At 38.0% G+C, this 21,202-nt stretch overlaps 1 protein-coding gene across 3 annotated transcripts; it reads left to right on the top strand.

Moving 5' to 3' along the window:
* The first annotated feature begins 2,338 nt into the window (after positions 1 to 2,338).
* FAM177A1 (family with sequence similarity 177 member A1) lies at positions 2,339 to 21,193 on the top strand. Of its 3 annotated transcripts, none has more exons than XM_028114750.2 (6): positions 2,339 to 2,427; positions 2,538 to 2,661; positions 8,625 to 8,798; positions 16,295 to 16,361; positions 17,432 to 17,529; positions 19,185 to 21,193. In XM_028114750.2, exons 2-6 carry the CDS (start codon positions 2,566 to 2,568, stop codon positions 19,389 to 19,391), a joined length of 642 nt encoding a protein of 213 aa, XP_027970551.2. In that variant the 5' UTR covers positions 2,339 to 2,427; positions 2,538 to 2,565; the 3' UTR covers positions 19,392 to 21,193. The 3 variants fall into 3 exon arrangements, with proteins under 3 accessions (XP_027970551.2, XP_027970550.2, XP_027970548.1); XM_028114749.2 differs by having other exon boundaries at positions 2,339 to 2,440; XM_028114747.2 differs by lacking the exons at positions 2,339 to 2,427; positions 2,538 to 2,661 and adding an exon at positions 2,695 to 3,527.
* Positions 21,194 to 21,202: the final 9 nt, after the last annotated feature.

Genomic DNA, 21,202 nt, shown 5'->3' with positions numbered 1-21,202 from the left:
TTTTCATTCCCAGAGGAGCAGAGTGTCTAAGAGTATTAGGCTCTGGAATCAGACTGCCTGGGTTTGAATCCTCCTTGCTCTGCTGCTTACCAGCTGTGTCCATGAGCAAATTTCTTAATCTCTCTGAGCCTTTGTCCCCTCATTTGTAGAATGTTGGTAACTATAAAAGCACCTCTATTATAGAGCTGTTGTGAGGCAGAGTTAATACAAGGAAAGTCCTTAGCACAGTACCTGTCATATTGGGCTCCAAAAGTGGAGCCATTGTTATTTAACAATTTATGCTTAAAATCAACCTAAAGTGCATTTTTAGTTTTACCATCTTATTTTTTTCTTATGTATCATTGACAGTGATCCCTTATTTGAGGGATGGGTAACCTTAAAAACATTTTTTATTAAAATATGTTGCTTAAGAAAAAAAAAGATAAAATAGATATGTAGCTTTGTGAAAACCGTAAGAAAATCTTGTTTTTTTATTTGATGGACGTTCCTGGTTATCGAATTTTAGTCACCTTTGTTTTCCCAGCCTTTCAGAGAAATAGGTAGATCTAAATTTACCTTTGTAGATCTATATGTACCATTAAGTGATAAATTTAGACAACAATCATGTTTTCAAGTGGATAAATTATATTAATACCTGGATGTATTTTTGTCATGGTGATGTAATACAACTTATACTACAAGGTGAATGAAGGACAGATTTGACATATTGCTTTGCCCACTTTTAGTTGAGGCATGACAGTCTGGAGATAATGACAAAAATATAAATGCTCAAAATAAAACCATTAGAATTTCTATGCTTTTCTGTCACTACCAGTCCTTCATTTGTAATAGATTGCTCTTCAACTATTTGTGTTAAAAGTAACTCTTCTTGGGAAATACTTACAGTTCATGTTGGGATATGACTTGCATTTTGAATTTTCAGTTAAGTAACAAATATACTTGTAAACTTTGAAAACAAGTTCTGCTTCAGCAGTGAAAATTGTAATTTGATGTTTGTCAATTTGCAAAATAAAATCATGCATTTATAAACACTCCACAAATTTTTAATAATATTGTTAATGTCAATAAAGAGGAAAGGGATTTTGAATACAAGTAATGTAGAACTGTTCTTGTTTATGAAAGCCAAATCATAAGGTCTTTAACAATTGGCTCTTTATTTTCCTTTTCAATTTATTGCAGTTTGTTTTTACTGTTTTGGACCACCAGGCAGCATCAGATCATATTACTAAAACTTGTTTACATTAGCAACAAGCTAACTTGATTTTATTACCAGAATATGGATTATGATTTCCAACCAATTATTAAAATGTCGATGGTTTTCAAATAATCAACTTTGTCTTTAAGGTTTTTGGTTTGTTTTTTAGGTTATAGTTATATGCAGGATAGAAAGTGTACAAAAATATTAAGCAGAGAATAAGAAAAATAATTTCTGTACAAGAGAGAAAGGAATACTTAAGGTTGCAGGAATGTTGGACCTGTTGGTGCCATGTAGAATAACATGTACCAGGCCATAACTTTCGGGAGTATTTCTGAATTTTGAGTGGCATACAAATGGAATTTAAAGTTTCATAAAAAGCTCCCTGTGGCCAAAATAGTGTATTTTTCACCTCTACAATTCACAATAACTTCTGTGAAAACTTTCATACTAAAACTACAATAAAAGAACATGTACCTGGAAATGTCCAATGAGTGTGAGTAATGCTGTAATCCCTGCAATCATGACTTTAATTTGGGTGAACACTGGGAAAAGTCTGGCATGACCCCTGACACACACACACACACACACACACACACACACACACACGCCCCGAAAACATAGATAAAATATTCCTCATATTGGTCAAAATGGATTATTGCTGCTGCTACCCTTTACTCTCCTTCAGATGTCATTTAACTTTTTTCTACAGTTATACTTAAGCATTTCAGAAGTGTAAACAAAATTTACTTTTGAGGCTATTTCAAGGGTATTTTTGGCTAGACTGTCATCCATGTTAGTAATGGAATATGGAGCAGAGCCTTACATCTTTTAAAATATATTTTCACAAGACTTTGAGGCACACTACGAGGCTGTTTCATTTTGTAAGTGCAGAAACCAAGGTCTGGGAGAGTGACTGCCCAAAACGCAGCTGGTAGCTGGCTGCGCCCAAAACCCGAAGCCAACCGCCAGGTGCAGGTACGAGGCATGACGTCACCGGCGGTGCCAGGCGGCGGCTCCGAGAGCTGCGGACGTGGGCTGGGCCGGAAGCGGTGCCGCAGGCGGCTCGCCTCGCTCCGCCCCACGCGAGCCAGTCTTTGCGCCTCCCAGGCAGCAGTCAGAGGAGCCGGAGTTGGGGGGCGAGGCGCCAGCCGGCCCCGCCCCTCAGGCCGGTCCCACCCATCAGGGCAGCCCAGCTCCTCCTGCCGTGGCGTGGCCGGGCGCGGCGCAAGGTGGGCGCTGCCGGTGAGTCCCGCTTGGTGACGCCCGGCTCGGTCGGCGCCTGGGTGGGGAGGCGGAGGAGAGAAATGGGCTGATCGGCCATTACGTTCTATCTTGCTAGCGCCAGCAGCCCTGTGGCGGCGACGACGATGGACCCAGAGCCTGCGAGCCGTGCGGAAGGAGGAGAAGCAGTTGCAGCCTCGGGAGCTGCGGCCGCCGCGACGTTCAGGGAATCGGCTCGACAGGTAAGTGCGGCCGCCGAGGGAGGCGGCGGCGCGGAGGCGGGGGCCAGGAGAGCCCCGTCTCGTGTCTGTCTTGTCCGCCGGCTGCCCTTTCGGCCTGCCCGGCCTTCCCCCGAGCAGGCCGCCAGCCGGAGATGAGTTTCGGGGCTCTTTCTCACGGTAGCCCCACCTCTGCCCAAAGACACCGGCTTGGGGGAAGGGGCGGACGCCTCCCCACAGCCGGGCGGCCCTCAGCAACCCCTCCGCTGGCCGCGCCGCAGACCGTGGGGCTTGCGGGGGTGCTGCTCCAGCTTCGGGTCTGCGAGCGAGAGAGGAAGGCGTGTCCCCGCAAGGCTGTCCTTAGAGTAATTGGAAGCCAGGTGACGGCGGCTTCAGACACTTTTCAGCCTCTCGGTATGTGAGCGCCTGACTTGGCTTGTGCCCTTTGGTAGGCTAATAGCAACTATGTGCTGAGCGTTTACAGGCTTTATTTCACTTAATCCTAATAACTTCTGCATGATGTGGGCGTTATCCCCATTTCACCCGCGAGGTAACCAAGGCTCGGAGCTGCCCAACAGAAACCTAATGGGAGCCACATTGTAAATTGTACGTTTTCTAGTAGCCATATTAAAAAAAATAAAAATAAATTTTCATGTTTTATTGTATGTTATTAATATCTTATTGAATCTAATTTAACAAAAAACTTCGGAACTTAATGTGAAAGTTAATCATGTATTTTAGTTAATCAATGTATTTTACATTTCTCTTTTTGGTACGAGTCTTAGAAATCCTGTGTGTGTGTTACACCTACTGCACATCTCGGTTTGAACTATTCTCATTTTATGGGAGCAATTAGCCACATGTGGCTAGTGGTTGCTGTGTTGGATAGGGTAAGTTTAGAGAGGTAAGGTTTGGAGGCTTGTTTTGTTTTGGATTTGGTAGTCTAAAGTAATAGTTTAGAATCTTTGGCCAAGTAAAACAAATGAAGAAATTGCTTTAACTGAAACTAGCTCAGGAGTATACAGTTTGGGCCATAAAAAACCTGAGTTGCTCCTCTGTGGAAATCTTCCCACCTTCAGTGAAAATGAAGCCTTTTTAGTAGCTTCATTTTTGAGACTAACTACTAAAATGTTAGTAAGACATTCCCCGAAACGACAGATTCCTAAGGAACTAAATAGTGCCTGAATGTGAGTATAGGTTTTGTAGTATAAGATGTAGTTTGCATGCACAAAAACTTTTCCACATACTAGTTTTATATGGAATTTCTTGTTTTTCTCCTACTTAAGGAGGAAAGTAACCAGCAAGAAGGAATTCAGTGGAATTCAGGGGCAACACTGATTGATTAGATTCATTTTCAGTTGAGGCCTGTTGCTGACAGGTACAGATGAACTGGACCTTTAAGTCCACGGTCCTGGGTGTATTTTCCATTTAATTTTTCCTTCTGTTACTGTAATTGTTTTCACAACTGCATCAAGCTTGGAATCGCTCTAATAGCAAAGTAAACATACCTGTATTGATTTACCAGCTAAGTATTGTTTGAAGAGAGGTTTTTCCTTTTGGTTTAGTGATAGTCATGTTATTTTCATATTCTTGGTTGAAAAAATAATAGATATCTAAGTAGTAAGGGAGGCTGTTGAGCAGAAAGTAGAAAGTTATAGGAATACTCCCATGGCCAGTATCTCACATTCACCAAAAGTAAGTTTGTGTTGTAATCATTCTGGTATTTCCTGTGCATATATAATCTCTTCTTTGGTGTTAAACACAAATGGATTCATACTATACAAACTATTTTCTAACTTTCCCTTTTTGCTCTCATTCACATTCCTGAAGCAGAAACATCTCTGGGAACCCCAGATCTATGCTTTTGAGTATAGTAAGAGAAAAGAGGCCAGTGAGGCGGGGACTTGGATGGAAGGAGAGCCTGCTGTCCTTCATCAGTCTGTCAGAACCGAGAAATTCCAAGTGCAGTGTAGGGAAAGGAGTAAGAAATAGGAGCTTGGCTCTGTGTTTAGAATTTCACCTTAAACCAGGCCATACAGTACCTGTTGTGACATTTTATCAGGCAAGTTCTCTGACTAAACTCTTAACCAAAATCTGAGCCTCAGTATTATTAAAGAAGTTAAAATTTCAGTACTACTCATTCATTTATGTAGCACTTCTGCTACCAAGAACTTATGATGTACTAGGAACTATAGATTACAGGATATAGCAGTGAAGGATACACACTGTGGAGTGCCTACTCCTCTATGTTGCTAGCTAACTAGCTGGGAAAGGTGATACAGAATAAAATCCATGATGTGTAGTACATGTTTTAAAGAAGTTCTAGGTGCTATGAAAGTGTATAAAAAGATTGCCATTAAAATCAGGCCCCAGGAAACCAGATAAAACAGATTTACAGTCTGATGGTTAATCATAAAATTTGATAAAAAATGAATTGACAATGCATCTTATTAATTTTCTGGTGTTAGGAACCTCTTTTTTTCAGATCTTTGGAATTTGTTAAAATGGAATTTGTAATATTGACAGTGAAATTTTTCTTACTAAGAGGTTTATTGTTTGTAAAAAAGAAACATTTGCAAAATTCAGAGAATAACTTTCATTTATAATTGTTGGAAATTTTTCAACAAATTAATTTTCTGGTTGGTTTTTATCCATCAATACCTCCCTTCTCTGTTTCCCCTCTTTTATTCTCTAAAGTAGAGGTCAGAATCACATGCCATCAATTGTCTCTCACAGATTTTTTTACTTGCCAGTTTGGTTCCTTAAGATGAGGTGTTGACAGAAGTATAGCCTATGGGCCAGATCCCACCAGCCACCTGTTTATATAAAGCTTTATTTGAACACAGCTATACCTGATTATTATGTGTTGTCCATGGCTGCTTTCACAGAGTTCAGTAGTTGTGATAGAAGCTGGATGGCCTGCAAAGTCTAGACTTATTTACCATCTGGCCTTTGTTTTTAAGAAAAAGTTTGCTTACTCCCATTTAAGAAGATAAACCTAAAACTTGGGTTTTACTATATCAAAAATTAATATTAAAATTTTTAACGAAAGCCCTTAAATAAAAGTCTCCTTAATAAAAATCTTTATATGAAATGTTATTAGAGCAAAGAAAATCCATTTTTAATTATATATTATGTATAGAGAATATTACTCAAAGTTTTGTTTAAACTTAACTAACTTTGGTATTGGAATGAAAAATATGAATCAAGGGATGCCTGGGTGGTTCAGTCAGTTAAGCATCTGCCTTCCGCTTAGGTTGTGATGCCAGGGTTCTGGGACTGAGTCCCACACTGGGCTCCCTGCTCAGAGAGTCTGCTTCTCCCTCTCCTGCTTCTCCTGCTTGTGCTCTCTCTCTCTCTCTGACAAATAAAGAAAATCTTTAAAAAAAAAGATAAAAATAATCATATTTCAGCCTTCACCTTTGTAGGTTTAAAAAAAAAATCTTTTGGAAAGAATATACCCAAGAGTGAGAGTTAATGGAGATAGTAGCTAAGTTTATACTAACTGTTATGATCCAGCTGGAATGTTTTGACTTATTAAAGTTGTCTAGGGAAGGTAAAGTAGTTGAGCCAATGAGAGATAGCCCTTCTCCTTTGCTTTTGTCTAAGGAAGGAAAAATTGAGCCAGTGAGAAGCTGCTTCTGCTCTAATGGTGGTGGAACAGGTCATGGTGATGTACCCTGAAAGGTCTCAGCTCTATTCACTGACTGGAACCGTTGCTTTGGCATTAGATCCATTCAGGTAGTGTGACGACTGGAGATCTAACCCAACTTCTCTGACTTTCCCTTGCTTGTAAAGGGATCCACAGACCTGAGTAATGGTTCAGAAGGTAATGTTGATGTCAGAACAACCATAAACCAAATCTTATTTTAAGGGGAAAAATGAGATAGAGCAGGAATGGCTCACCATGTCTAGGGACGAGGTGAACTTGATGGGTCATTTTTTTCTTTTTAATTTTAAAGATTTTATTTATTTGTCAGAGAGATGGGGTGGGGAGCACAAGCAAGGGGAGTGGGCAGGCAGAGGGAGAAGCAGACTCCCCACTGAGCAAGGAGCCCGATGTGGGGCTCGATCCCAGGACCCCAGGATCATGACCTGAGCCAAAGGCAGACGCTTAACCGACTGAGCCACCCAGGTGTCCCCGTGGTGGACCGTTCGTTGTTCATTTTGTTTATGGACATTATAAATGGGCTGGTCTTCCATTGTTAAGGGCTGGGATTTGTTTGAACTCTCAAGACAGGCTAGGGAGAATTGTGGCTTTTGTTTTTTCAGGTTAATACATAGATAGCCCATGCTGTCAAGGTTTTCATGATCTCAGTTTGCTATACAGCAGTTATAGTTGCTGTCAGTGATGTCTTCATGTGTCGTGGAGCAATGCATGTGTTTTTTAGGTTGGATATACCTGGATTCACATCCTGGCTAATGACTAAACTTACCTTTGGGAAGTGAAGAATAGAGAGTCATATATATTTTCTAAGAAGGAACTTAGAGGATTCAGAGGAAATACGACAAAAATGAAGTTACTTATATTTGCATAACTGGGCAATCCTAGTCCACTATTTTTATCAGTAGAACCCCATCTCTGCAACTGCAGTTCAGAGAACTTTCTTTCTTACTGGTTGAACAACATTCATGGGTTTAAATTGTGTGGTCATATCCACAAGTGTTAAGAATCCTTATAGAGGACAAAATTTTTGAACTCTGGACCATCCTAGAGAAGCCCACCAATGTGGACTTTAATCGTGGCAGTCCTGTAGTCCTGTATCATTTTGTTTGGTTTAGTTTTAAAATTATATACGTAATACATGAACATAGTCTCATCACAAAACAAACAACAAAATACAAAAAAGAGTAACAGGCCCCCATGACTACTCCCTTACCTGTACCTCCTCCCCTGTCTCAGTACCTATCCCTAGGAGTAACCACTGCTGGGTTTTTCTTCACAATTGTACTGTGCTTTTTTGAAGTATTCTAGTAAGGAGATGAAATAAAGGCTTTCTTAGGAGTTAAAACTTGAGGCAAGATAACAGTGAGAAGCTCTTTGTCCTCTCCCATAATATGCATTTACTCTCAGTTGGGAACATGGGTAAATATTTGAGGTAAAATTAGTATTTCCCTAGGAATGAAATTTGGATGTAATTAGAATTCCATAGACTATTGTACTAAAATTTGTAAAATCCTTTTACTGTCAGGAAAACTCTGTTGTCACCTATGCATTATTGACTAAGAAATGTGAAAGCTCAGCAATAGAACACTTATGGCTTGTTTTCCAGATTTGATCTACAAATGAGTTTTATTTGGATTGCACAGTGCTTTAAAACATTTTTTTCAGTTTAAGTGTCTTCGTTGGGGATGCTTTCTCCACAGGGTCTACCTTTCCCTATATAGTTTTGCTCACTTTCGGTGCTGCTTGGCCTTAAAAGGCATTTTAATTTGGAACTCCTGTTTTGAGAAAAGGTGAGAAGCAGAGTTAAGTTGAATGGGTTTTGCTTTGTCCACATGTAGCTAAGCCTAAATCCAAGGATTTAGGAGAGTTCCCTGCCAAGAACTGTTATTTTATTTTATGTCTCTAATATATGTATAGGGTCCATCTATCTGATTTTCCTTTGATATTACACATTAATCTGTAAATAACATTATTCTTTAAAACAATTGATGTCCAGACTGTCTTTGCGTATTATATAACATTGGAATTGCTATGTTTTGAAGTGTGGTGCTTGATTTCTTAGCTGCTGACTTCAAAAAAGTTTATTTGGTTAAATTCTATTTTTTACCCTCAGCAGAGAGTATGTAGATGTTTGCTTTATTATTCATTAAACTCTACATTTATGTTATTTATACTCTTGTGTGTGTATGATGTCTTAATTTAAAAAAAAATTAAGGATTGGTTTATGTTTCTTTTTTCCCTAAAATAAAGCAACCAATAATTTGCCATATGAAAGAAAATTAATCTCCCTGGAAACTCATTATCTTATTATTGTCATTAGATGAATAGTGAAAGAGGCTTTGAAAATGTAGAACTGGGAGTCATAGGAAAGAAGAAGAAAGTCCCGAGGAGAGTCATCCACTTTGTAAGTGGTGAAACAATGGAAGAATACAGCACAGATGAAGATGAAGTCGACGGCCCGGAGAAGAAAGATGTTTTGCCTACTGTTGATCCGGTAGGTCTGACGCTTTTGTCAGTAGTTTTTTATGAGACTCACACGCTGCCTACTGCTCTAAGAAGGCACTGTCACTAGTTTTCTAAATTGATTTGTTTCCTCTTAAACAGCAAATGGAAGGGGTCTTTTGAGGTTTAAATCAACTATATTTTGATTATAAAAATATGCAGTATGATTTTGGTAGAAAATAGTATTTTTACAAATATGGATGGAAATATTTCTGCATTTCGGTAGTCTGAAATAGTTTGAGTGTCAGAGTTCTTTGTCAGTGTGGTAGGTTTCTTTAAGATTTATCTTACTACATAGAGTGCTTGAATCCCAGTCCCTTTGAACTAAGGACTATGCTGACATAGTAGTTTCCACCTAAAATTTAGGATTTGTCAGTTCTTTTCCACATCAATGCCCCGAGTTTCGATTGGAAGATAGGAGTGCACAGTTCTTAACTTTATGTGCCTCATCAGCTAAATTTAAGAATTTCTAAATTATACATGATGTAACTATAAAATTATAGGACAAGCTGTACATTCTTAAAAAGTAATGTTGTCCTTCTAAGTAGTCTTTGGAGAGTTTTGTTGATCCATATTTACTGACTTTCTTAGTAGGTACTGTTTTAGGCACTGGTGATACAGCCATGGGCAACATAAATTTTTGCTCTTGTATGCTAGTGGGCAGACAGGGAATAAACACATACTATAATTATCAGACTGTAAAGTGCTATGAAGAAGGGTAGCAGGATAGAGAATTATTATTGTGTATTTGATTTAAAAAATGTTATTACTAGTATTTCATCAGATTTGGCTTTTTTTTTTTAAGATTTTATTTATGTATTTGACAGAGAGAGACACAGCGAGAGAGGGAACACAAGCAGGGGGAGTGGGAGAGGGAGAAGCAGGCTTCCCACTGAGGGGGGATCCCGATGTGGGGCTCGATCCCAGGACCCTGGGATCATGACCTGAGCCGAAGGCAGACGCTTAACGACTGAGCCACCCAGGCGCCTCTGGATTTGGCTTTTGATAGATTTTGGTTATTAAAAAAATATTAGATCCAGAGTCTCTACTATGGAATATATTCAAAGGACCTTGCAGTATACTCTGATGGCATTTCTAAATGCATGCAGAATATTATATAGAGGTGTTTCATGCACTGGGAGAATTGTTGGAATAAGTATTTTTCTTTTAAATTACTTTCAAGGGGTTAATTCTTACTTGTCTGTATACATTTGTATCTCTCTGTATGTTTTTAAAAGTCATGGTCTCAATAGTTGCTCTCTATTACATAGAAAATGATAAAAAAAGCATTGCATAATACGGCACCTGGATGGCTCAGTCAACTGACTCTTGGTTTGGGCTTAGGTCATGATCTCTGGGTTGTGGGATTGAGCCCTGCATTGGGCTCCACGCTCAGTGTGCAGTCTGCTTGTCCCTCTCTCTCTGTTCCTCCCCTGCTCACATGCTTTCTCTCTCTCTCTCAAATAAATAATAAATAAAATCTTTCAAAAATAAAAGCATTGCGTAGAAAAAAATGCATCCTTACTACTTGCCTAAAAATTTACTCTTTTTTAACAAGCTTTATTGAGATACAGTTCACATAGCATACAATTCACTGACTTAAAGTTACAGTGATGTGGCTTTTAGTATATTCATAGATGTGCACAACCATTACCACAGTCAGTTTTAGTACATTTGCATCACCTCAGAAAGAAACTCAGTACCCTTTAGTTATCGTTCCTTATCCTTCATCTCCCCAGCTCCTGATAATCAAAATCTACTTTCTGTCTATAGATTTCCCTATTATGTACATTTCATAGAATGAAATCATATAACAGGTGATCTTTTGTAACTGGTTTCTTTCATTTAGCATGTTTTCAAGGTTCATGTTATAGCGTGTGTCAGAATTTCATTCCTTTTTTTGATACACCACATTTGTCAGTACATGGACATTTGGGTTATTTCCACCTTTTGGCTACTATGAATACTGCTGTGAACGTTTGGATACAGGTTTTAATTTCTCTTGGTTATGTACCTATGAGTGGAATTGCCAGGTCATATGCTAACTATATTTAATCATTTGAGGAATTGCCTTGTTCTTTATTCTGTTGATAATGGTGACATTGATTGATTTTTGGCTGTGAAACTAGCCTTACGTTCCTAGGATAAAACCCACTTGATCATGGCATATAATTCTTTTTATATGTTGATGGATTTAGTTTGCTAGTAATTATTGGGAATATTTGCACCCATATTCATAAAAAATACAGGTCTATAATTTTCTTATGATGTCTTTGTCTGGTTTTGGTTCCAGAGTACTACTGGTCTCATAAAATGAGTTAGGAACTGTTCCTTCTTCTTGGATTTTTTGTTGGTTGACTTTTTGGGAAGAGTTTGTGAAGAATTGGTATTAATTCTTATTTAAATGTTTGGTAGATCTCACCTGTGAAGCTGCCTAGGCTTTTCGTTGTGTATAGCTTTTTGATTCCTAAATTGTCTTATTTTTAAGTCCATTTTGGTAGTTTTGTTTATTTCATATAAGTTATCAAATCTGTTGTCATGCAGTTCATAGTATTCCTTTATAGTCCTTTTTATTTTTTCATTTCTGATTCTAGTTATTTGGGTCTTCCTTCTTTTTTCTTGGTCAGTTTAGTTTAGCAAAAGTTTTATCAATTTTGTTGATCTTTTCCAAGAACCAGCTTTTGGTTTCAGTGATTTTCTCTCTTGTGTTTTTCTCCATTTCATTACTTTTCACACTAGTCTTTATTATTTCCTTCTTTCTGCTTGCTTTATGTCAGTTTGCTCAATTTTTTCCAGCGTCTTGAGTTGGAAAGTTAGATTACCTTTCTTCTTTATTAATTAGCTATGAATTTTCCTTTAAGAACTGTTTTAGTTACATCTCCTAAGATTTGTATGTTACACCTTCATTTTCATTCATCTCAAAGTATTTTCTCTTTGACCTCTTGGTTATTTGAGAGTATGTTATTTACTTCCCATATATTTGTTAAGTTTTCATATTTTATTTTATGTTCTTGATTTCTTTTTCTTTTCTTTTCTTTAAGTAGGCTGCATACCCGCTTGGAGCCCAATGTGGGGCTTGAACTCACAACCCTGAGATCAAGACCTGAGCTGAGTTGGACATTTAACTGACTGAGCCACCCAGATTCTCCTGTTCTTGATTTCTAATTTCACCCCATGTGGTTGGAGAATATCCTTGTATTATTTCTCTCCTTTTAAATCTATTGAAGTTTGTTTTATGGCCTAGCATGTGGTCTGTCTTTGAGAATGTTCTGTTTGTACTTGAGGAGAATGTAGATTCTCTTGTTGTTAGGTCCTGTGTTCAGTATATGTCTGTTAGGTCTGGTTGGTTCATAGTGTTTTTCAAGTCTTCTATTTCCTTGTTGATCTGCCTAGTTGTCCTATTCGTTATTGACAATGGGGTATCAAAGTCTCCAACTGTTACTGTTGAGTTGTCTATTCCCTTCATTTCTGTTGGTTTTTGTTCTTTTGAGCCCCTTCTACTGAATTTTGCATTTCAGTTATTGTGCTTTTCAACTCCAGAATTTCCATCTGGTTCTTGTTAATTTTTTTTTTTAAGATTTATTTATTTTAGGGAGAGAGGGAGAGCATGGGGGTAGGGGTAGAGGGAGAGAGAGTGAGAGAAACAGACTCCCCGCTGAGTGCGAAGCCCTACAGCGTGGGGCTCTGTCTCATGAACCTGAGCCGAATCAAGTCGGATGCTTAATCGACTGAGCCACCCAGGTGCCCCTCTTGTTAATATTTTTTATCTCTTTATTGATATTCTTTATTCAATGCAACATTGTTATACCTTCATTTCTTTAATTATGGTTTCCTTCATTCTTTGAACATACTTATAAAAGTTACTTTGACTTTTTTTCTGTTAAGTCCAACATCTAGTCACTCATGGGTAGATTCTATTTCCTGCTTTTCTCCCTCTGAATAGAGCATATTTCTGTTTCTTTGTATGTCTCTTAATTTTTTGTACATTTTAGACAATATATTGCAACAACTCTGGGTACTGCCCTTGCCTTCTCCCAACCTGCCCCTACCTCAGCCTTTAGTTTAGCCTGCATCTTCATAGAATCTAAGAACTTCCTCTCAATTACCTCTCACCACAGTCTCCACGGATTTTAAGAGCACCCTTTGGGCTTGGACGTTTCCAGCTCTGTTGCAAATGAAGTCAGTTCATTTGGGAAGAGATTAGGAGCTATCTGTTTTATGGCCTACTTTTCTTTCTGGGCAAAACCTCTTAGCCAGAGCTCTGAAGTTGGGGCTAGGGCAAGTGTTGCATTCCTGAGTGACAGCCCTACTTTAGGAGCTGAGTGCTCGGTGAAGGTGGGGAACCCTTAGATCTTTTTGGCTTTTTTCACTGCCTCATGAACAGAGGCTGTCAGTGCCCCGGGATTCTCAGTGGCACTGTGCCCATGGTAAAGCCTCCATTCCATAAACGGGCTGACAGAAGAAGGGAGCTCCCACCTGTCAGCTGCACTCACCTGAAACTTAGGCTCAGGAATAGGTGGCTTGTGGGCAAGATCAGAAATGCTGATTGATGTTCTGTCATGCAGTATTTGTTTTTCTGTGACTGGCTTATTTTACTAGCATAATGTCTTCAAGGTTCATCTATGTTGTTGTATATGGTAGGATTCCCTTTTTTTAAGGCTGATTTTCCATTATATATATTATCACATTTTCTTTATCCATTCATTCATCAGTGGACATTTAGGCTGTTTCTACTTCTTGGCTATTAGGAAGAATGCTACAGTGAAGATGGGAGTGGAAATATCTCTTTGAGGTCCTGATTTCAGTCCTTTTTGTTAAATACCAGTATTGTAAATGGGGAAAACAGCAGGATAGAGAAAGCACAACAATGTGCACAACAATGTTGTAAAAACATACGTGCTCAGGGCGCCTGGGTGGCTCAGATGGTTGGGCCTTTGCCTTTGGCTCGGGTCGTGATCCTGGGGTCCTGGATTGAGTCCCATATCGGGCTCCCTGCTCAGTGGGGAGCCTGCCTCTCCCTCTGCCTCCGCCTGTCTCTCTCTCTGTCTCTCATGAATAAATAAATAAAATATTAAAAAAAACCCAAACATGTGCTCAGGAAAAGACTGGGAAAATATACTAAAATATTAGTGATAATTATCTACAGGTGGTGGAAAAATGGGTGACTTAGATTTTCTTTATACTTTGCTCCATTTTCTAAGTGTTCTATGAAAAATAAGCATTACTTTTGTAATCTAAAATAAGATGTTTGGGGGGTCTGGGTGGCTCAGTCATTAAGCGTCTGCCTTCGGCTCAGGTCATGATCCCAGGGTCCTAGGATCGAGCCCCGCATCGGGCTCCCTGCTCAGCGGGAAGCCTGCTTCTCCCTCTCCCACCCCCTCTGCTTGTGTTCCCTCTCTCGGTGTGTCTCTCTCTGTCAAATAAATAAAATCTTTTAAAAAATGTTTAAAAACAAAAAAAGATAGCAAATCTGAATAGTTCTTATTAAGGAAGAGGTGGATACTCAGTTATTCAGGAAGAGATGGACACTTACATTTTTGGAGAAAAAAATGAATCAGCTTGAGTTTGCACCATAAACTAGAAGTCTTGAAGACCAAGATCTGGCCCATTTTTCTTATTCCTGGGGTGATGGTGGTGGTAGTGATGCTGGCAGTGGTGGCAAGGTTCCAGTGTAGGCTCTTGAGTCATTTGTCCTTTTGATTCAGTAAGATCAGTGTCTAAACAAGAGCCCCATACATTCATTCTGTGTAATTGTGTGTGATAGTGATAGACGTTTTTCAGGGATCCTTATCTAATTCCTCAACCCTGGAGCAGGTTTGACTCTTTGGTAGTTAGTCACTGCATGGATATTAGCAATTGTTCCCTCTAGAAACAACCCCAGGAGAATTGGTCCACTGGGAAATATATGCTTTCCTTCAAAAACCTGCTTAATCCTTTTCTTAGTAGTTTCTTGGCCCTGTCGTTATCATGTGTTATAGAGACTGGTTCCATTCCCTATACTACTGCACTGTCCCATTTACTATAAAAACTGTAAGGTGAACACTAAGATGAGAGCATCTTAAACAGAGTCCCTAAAATAACCCTTACCCCCACATAAGAGAAATGCTTCCAGCTCTGAATATAGAAGATATTTGATTGAGTCATAAATATACAGTATTTTTTTAGTTGAATGTATTTGTTTGCTTGGACACTCATTCTTGTGTAAATAGAGATAAAAGAGCTAACTCACTTCTGTGTCTTTTCAAGAATATTATCACAGAAATCTGCATACCTGCTTTTCATGAGAAGACTGTTGTGTTTCCCCCTTTTCTCTTTAGCCCATCTACCTAGACTTATAGATATTCTTGTGTTTGCTGTTTTAATACCTTATAATCATGAATATATATCTTAGCTAAGAAGATTATGTATAATTTCATTGTTTTTCTCCTTCCTGGGAACAGTATTAAAATAATATCAATAATAATTATTGTTATTTGAGTGATTGTTCTATACTATACTTTCTTTTGGTAAACAGAAATATTAGTACAATGAAGCAGGCTTATATTACTGATTTCATCCACAGAAGCAAACTGTTGTCTGTGTTGGCAAGCTTCACAGAAGTGTTCTATGGGAATGACAGCACCAAGATTAACAATGGAATTGTGCAGTGTAGATTGCCTTCTGCCATTGGTCCTTCTTTACTCAATATACGCTGAGCTTGTCTTGGGTTGTATGGTCTACGTCCTTCTTAATCCTTTTTTTTTAAGATTTTATTTATTTGTCAGAGAGAGAGAGAGAGAGAGCAAGCACAAGTAGGCAGAAGCAGCCCCGCAGATGGAGAGGGAGAAGCAGGCTCCCCGCCGAGCAGGGAGCCCGATGCGGAACTCGATCCCAGGACCCTGGGATCATGACCTGAGCCGAAGGCAGACACTTAACTGACTGAGTCACACAGGTGCCCCTAGGCCCTTCTTAATCCTTAAAGAAACGAAAGAGCTCACATTGCCACTTACTGGTCACTTATTTTCCCGTCATTGAAAGTTCATTTGATGTGCTCTTACTTATCCTGTTTACTTTCTCTGAATGTTAATTTCCTTACTGTACTGTACGTGTGTTGTACTGTATGATTTCTTAAGGTCCCTTTGTATTTACTGCTTTCTATCTCTGATGTTGTGCCTATGAACAATGAAGACAAAAAAAGCAGCAGGACAGGAGCAGAGGCTCTAGATTGTCAATTCAAAAATAAGACTCTGACTTACCAACTCCATTTTAGTGGCTGCTACTTTCTTCGGTTATTCCACGGGCTTAGGGTGGTGGTAGTTATATGGGTAATATAAAATGTCTTTGTAGAATTCTGTCTGTAAAGCTTTTAAATGTTTAATTGGATTGTAGTCTGTAGTACTGTCTATACAATATTTTATGTGCCAACCAAATATTTGATTACTTCATTCTGGCCTAAATATACAGAATGGGTTTAGGTATGAAGATTGCTAACCTGACTTCTTGTTGCAGACAAAACTCACCTGGGGCCCCTACTTATGGTTTTACATGCTTCGAGCTGCCACATCAACACTTTCAGGTATTACTTTTTCTGTTTGAGTATTGTATAACTACTATAATATGCTCCAAGAACAAGAACTTTACCAAATGGGGTGTTTCCAAAGTGAAGGAGAAAGAGTAGGGAGTTAATCACTCTGTTCTCAGCAGCTAGCTAGCATTGGAAGGTATTAATCTAACTTGTACTTCACTTTAAAACATTCTTCAGTTTCAAATTGTGGGTTTTTTTTAAAGAACTGAAAAATGGCTTTATTAATTTATTTTATATTAATTTTTATGTTTTTGAAACTTCTCTGTTAGCAACTATTTTGCTATTTTGTTATAAGGTTTCCTACTGATACTGTTCTTACTCTGACTATTCTAGAGCCTGTATTATGTAATTAATTTATTTTTAATTTCATTAATATTTCATATCTTAAGTTGAGCTATAACGAAGTCAGATTTGAAGGAAATGAATTATCAGCTTAGGACTTAATCATGCTGACTTTAAATATAGGTTTTAAATTATAAAGCTTTCCTCTGTTTCCAATTTTAACTCCCTGATAGCTTCTATCATTTTTTGCTTTTTATTAGAGGTAATCTTGAATAGTAATTCATTCAAGAAACATTTACTGAGCACTCAATATTACTAGACAGTGTGGTGTAAGGAAAAGCTTTACTTTCAGACCTGGATTACATTTTGGATCCTTCATCAGCCTCTCTGAGTCTAACCTTTCACAGTGCCTGGCATGAGGCAGGCACTCAGGGAATGTTATAGTGCAAGCCATTACTCCCCCATAGCCTAATGATGGCCCAACCTTCTAAGAGTATCTGTTTTTCTTGAAAAGTAGACATGTAATAGATAATTATAATACATGATGATACATGTATAATTGGAGGTATGAGCAGAGTGTTGTTGGGAACCCAGAAGGAGCCTCTTCCTTGATTTCCTCAAGATACACAGAAGAGAGGTATTGAGTGTTCATAATCTTTTGTATTCTTACATTGCTTTGCACATAGAAGGTGCTCAAGAAATGTTTATGGAATTATATAAGCCATTTAACTTTTGTGTGTTTTTGTTTGTTTTTTGCCATTTAACTTTTGTATCTTTAGTGTGTGACTTTCTTGGAGAGAAGATTGCCTCTGTTTTGGGCATCAGCACCCCAAAATACCAATATGCCATTGATGAGTATTACCGGATGAAAAAGGAGGTGTGTCTCCTTTTTACATTTTTTGATTCAGTTTGGTTTACTGTGGACTTCATGGGTTGTGTCATGAGCATATATATCCTCTCTAGCCACCCAAAAGAGAGCTCCCTTACGGTAGGCATTTCATTCTAGAGTTACTAATTAATCAACTTAGATACTTTTAATTTATATACTTATTTTTTAACATTGAAATTTCCCTAAGATCTTTATGTGAGACTAAGCTAGATTTCATTGTGCTGGGTGTTATGTGAGGTGCCTTATAGATGTTATCTTACTTAATCTTCATACATCTCTCCTTGGATTATTATTCCAGTTTTCAGATGAGGAAATTAGACAGTCTCTGTACTTAGAACCTGTAGACTGTAGTAGGAGAAGTGAAGCACAGAAAATTACAAGTACTAGAAATGTGTAAGTGCCAGGTGTTAAGGCACAAAGAGGTGAGGCAATTTTGTCTGCAAATGTAGTGAGGTCTTAGGGTCGGGGTGAAATTAGCCTCAAGGAATGAGAAAAGTTTAGCTCTTAAGAGCATAGGCTGAAGAACCAAAGGGTCCGAATTCAAATTCTGACTCTGCCACTTCTAACTTTGCAACCCTTGGGCAAGGTACTTAACCTTTGTAAGCCTCAGTTTCTTCATCTTTATAATGAGGAAAAGTGTGGCATCTATGTTCAGGGTTGCTCTGAGGATTAAATGAGTTGATATATAAAATGCTTAAAACAGCACCCAGTGTATATTGGTGAGCATTAAATAAATATTAAAATCTTCTATTATTCTTCAAGCAAATGGAGGGGGAATTCAGCTAAAGCTAGAATGTAGAGGCGTGAGGCTAAGTTGTGTATTTGGAACAGTGGCAGGAATGGTGCTTTGTCACTAGAGCAGAGTGCAACAGGAGAGTGGCTGGACACGAATCTGGAAAAAGCAGCTGACTTTATATTTGTTACATGGTTTCAAAAACGGTTTTTGAACAGATGAGTGTTTTTAACACTTCCAGCCATGTTTAGAGCCTCATTACCTAATCTGGACCATTGTAAATGACTCCTCAGTGTCTCTCTTGTTTTCTCTCAAGCAAGCTCTAAATTAATCTTCTTGACAGGTTACTTATTGTAACCTGTACTGTAAGTCTGTACTACAAACTACCCATACTGCATTGAACCAGTACAATTGCCCCTTCCTCCATGAATTTAGTAGTTCTGGCACTAGAAATTATCTGTATACTAGCTGCTTAGGGGAACAATAACCATGTTATACCATTTAGTGAATAGACACCCCATTTAGCTGAATAGGCTGATACCCTATAATTGAAGTGATACAGTATTTAGCTATTTTTTATTTAGATTAGAATTGATCTGAAAAGATACAGCCTTTGTCAAAGTTAATTCAGGACTCATCTAAGCAGTGCTGTACCATGCTTTAAAAATAACTTCCCTTTCTTTAAAATGTCATATGATAGTTTCCATTTTAGTTTGGGAACAGGGGACAAGGAGGTATGTCTTGTCTTAATTAGACCAAACTGAATTAGACATGACACTAATGTTTTAGTTCAAAAAAAAAAAAAAAGAGGCACAGGCAGTTGAAAGTGGGAAACAAATACTATTCCTTTTGGGCATTTATATTTCATCTTGATATATATATATCATTCTTGATTATTTCCTCTTTTTAGGAAGAAGAAGAAGAAGAAGAAAACAGGATGCCTGAAGAAGCAGAAAGACAATACCAGCAGAATAAACTGCAGGCTGATTCCATTGTCCAGAGGGATCAACCAGAAACAGTGGTATCCAGTTCATTTGTGAATCTCAATTTTGAAATGGAGGGAGACTGTGAAGTAATTATGGAAAGCAAACAAAATCCAGTCTCTGTCCCACCATAGAATGACTATCAAACTTCAAACTCTAGGGTTTTTATAATACCAGGAACTTTCACATTCTTTATTCAGTGGGACTTAATACAATTATTTATATTTTAAATTATTATCTGGAAAGGGAAAAATGTTTCTTCATTCTTAGGCTCTAGCTAGCAAAACCAGATCTGAAATTTGATATTTGTACTATGCTTTTACTGTGTGTCACATTAGTGCTTTGGTTTTAAAATGTTCTTTAAAGAAATTAAGGACATTCTAGAGCCCCAATTGCCAATTAAGCATTAAATTATCAAGCTTGTCTGTTATTGGTGTTTGTAAGAAAAAAATAGTTAAATTACTAAGACTAATTGGAGCTGATCTTCCTAATCTCAGATTAAAATGAGAATTTCCCCCTATTAGATCTTCTCATGTTGTCTTACATTTATATATCTAACCATTACATTAATTTCATACTAAGGATGGTTCACTGAGTGTGTAATAAAAGGAGCAAGACAAAAGCACTTTGATTTTTTCCTTTAGAATATTTTATGAAAAGCTGATTAAGTTTATAACACCAAGTCTAAGATGGGTTTCCATTTTTTAATGCAGGTTACTTAATCTTACATTCTTTTTCAGCAGTTACTCAAATAACTAGCTTTGAACATAACATTAAAAACACTAGTTATGGGATGTATTTATTAAGGTATTTGTATTCAAGTGGTAACATCTAGTGATTATCCACATGGCATCCTGGTTTTGTCACTCAGGAGACCCTGAGTGTTTCCTGTGGGCCAAGTAATTGGAGGGAGGAGGGTGGGGTGAGGGACAGATGAAGACTTGACCCTTCAGAGGCTTACTTTTGAATATTGTACAAGGTGCCACAGTAGCATAGTGAAGTCACCAGTCATTCTCTTCTTTGAAGTTAACAACAGTAAAGTGGACAGTTTACTTAACCCGGGTTTAGTCAGCTCTCTAGAGCCCACTGTGCTATTGGCAACACTTACCGAAGTATAATATGAAACTAATTTTGAAAATTTTCATAAATATGTGCTCATAATCTTATGAGAGATCTGTGTGATTTTGATTTATAACTAAATGTGGGTAAGGAAGAATGTATGGAGTATTTCAGAAATGCTGCTCTTAAAAGCCTATTCACAGACTTAAGAGCTTTCACAGATTAATCGTTGTTCTAAACAGCATTAAACTGTCAATCTTAAATATTTTTATATAAAATATGGCTTCAAAGAAACTCATAGGTACAGTGGAGCTATTATGGAAATCTGTTGTCAGTATGAACATCTGGCCACTAAGTTCTTCAAATGAAATTTGAAGGATTTGGAAAAGATAATTTTTCAGTTGGAATCTTCAGTTACATGGATTTGTGGTATGGTAGTTATGCATGGTATGTGATGGTAATTTTTGGTCATGGTTGTAAACTCTTTAATTTAGTACTTAAAGGATTAATCTTCAGATCATGTAATTAATGTCACCCTAAATTATAGTTTACCAGTAGCTCTAAAACATGCTAGCCCGACCTCTTCCCTCTAATTTGTTTTTAACTTCATTTGAGATAGGACCTCCAACTCAGATATTTATTGGGTTTTCCAGGGAAGGCATGCATATCTAATGATGATCTGAATCTTTTCTCCCTAGAGGCACTAGATCTGAAAGCTTACCTAGTAACTTTTCTGATTGTAGAAGGAAGATTATGAAAGTTTTGTTTCTTAAATTTTACTTTCTCTAATTGTCCAACAGTGGCCAGTTTGTAATGTTTATATAGTTATTCACTGTGCCTTAAATCTTTATACTTTATTTATGCAAACTATAAAATTTCCCAGAAA

Source organism: Eumetopias jubatus, unplaced genomic scaffold (assembly GCF_037043125.1).
Source record: "Eumetopias jubatus isolate StellerSeaLion01/CBP00866 unplaced genomic scaffold, mEumJub1_p1.0 scaffold_7, whole genome shotgun sequence".
Classification (NCBI taxonomy): domain Eukaryota; kingdom Metazoa; phylum Chordata; class Mammalia; order Carnivora; family Otariidae; genus Eumetopias; species Eumetopias jubatus.
This window is presented reverse-complemented; position numbering and strand designations above follow the sequence as displayed.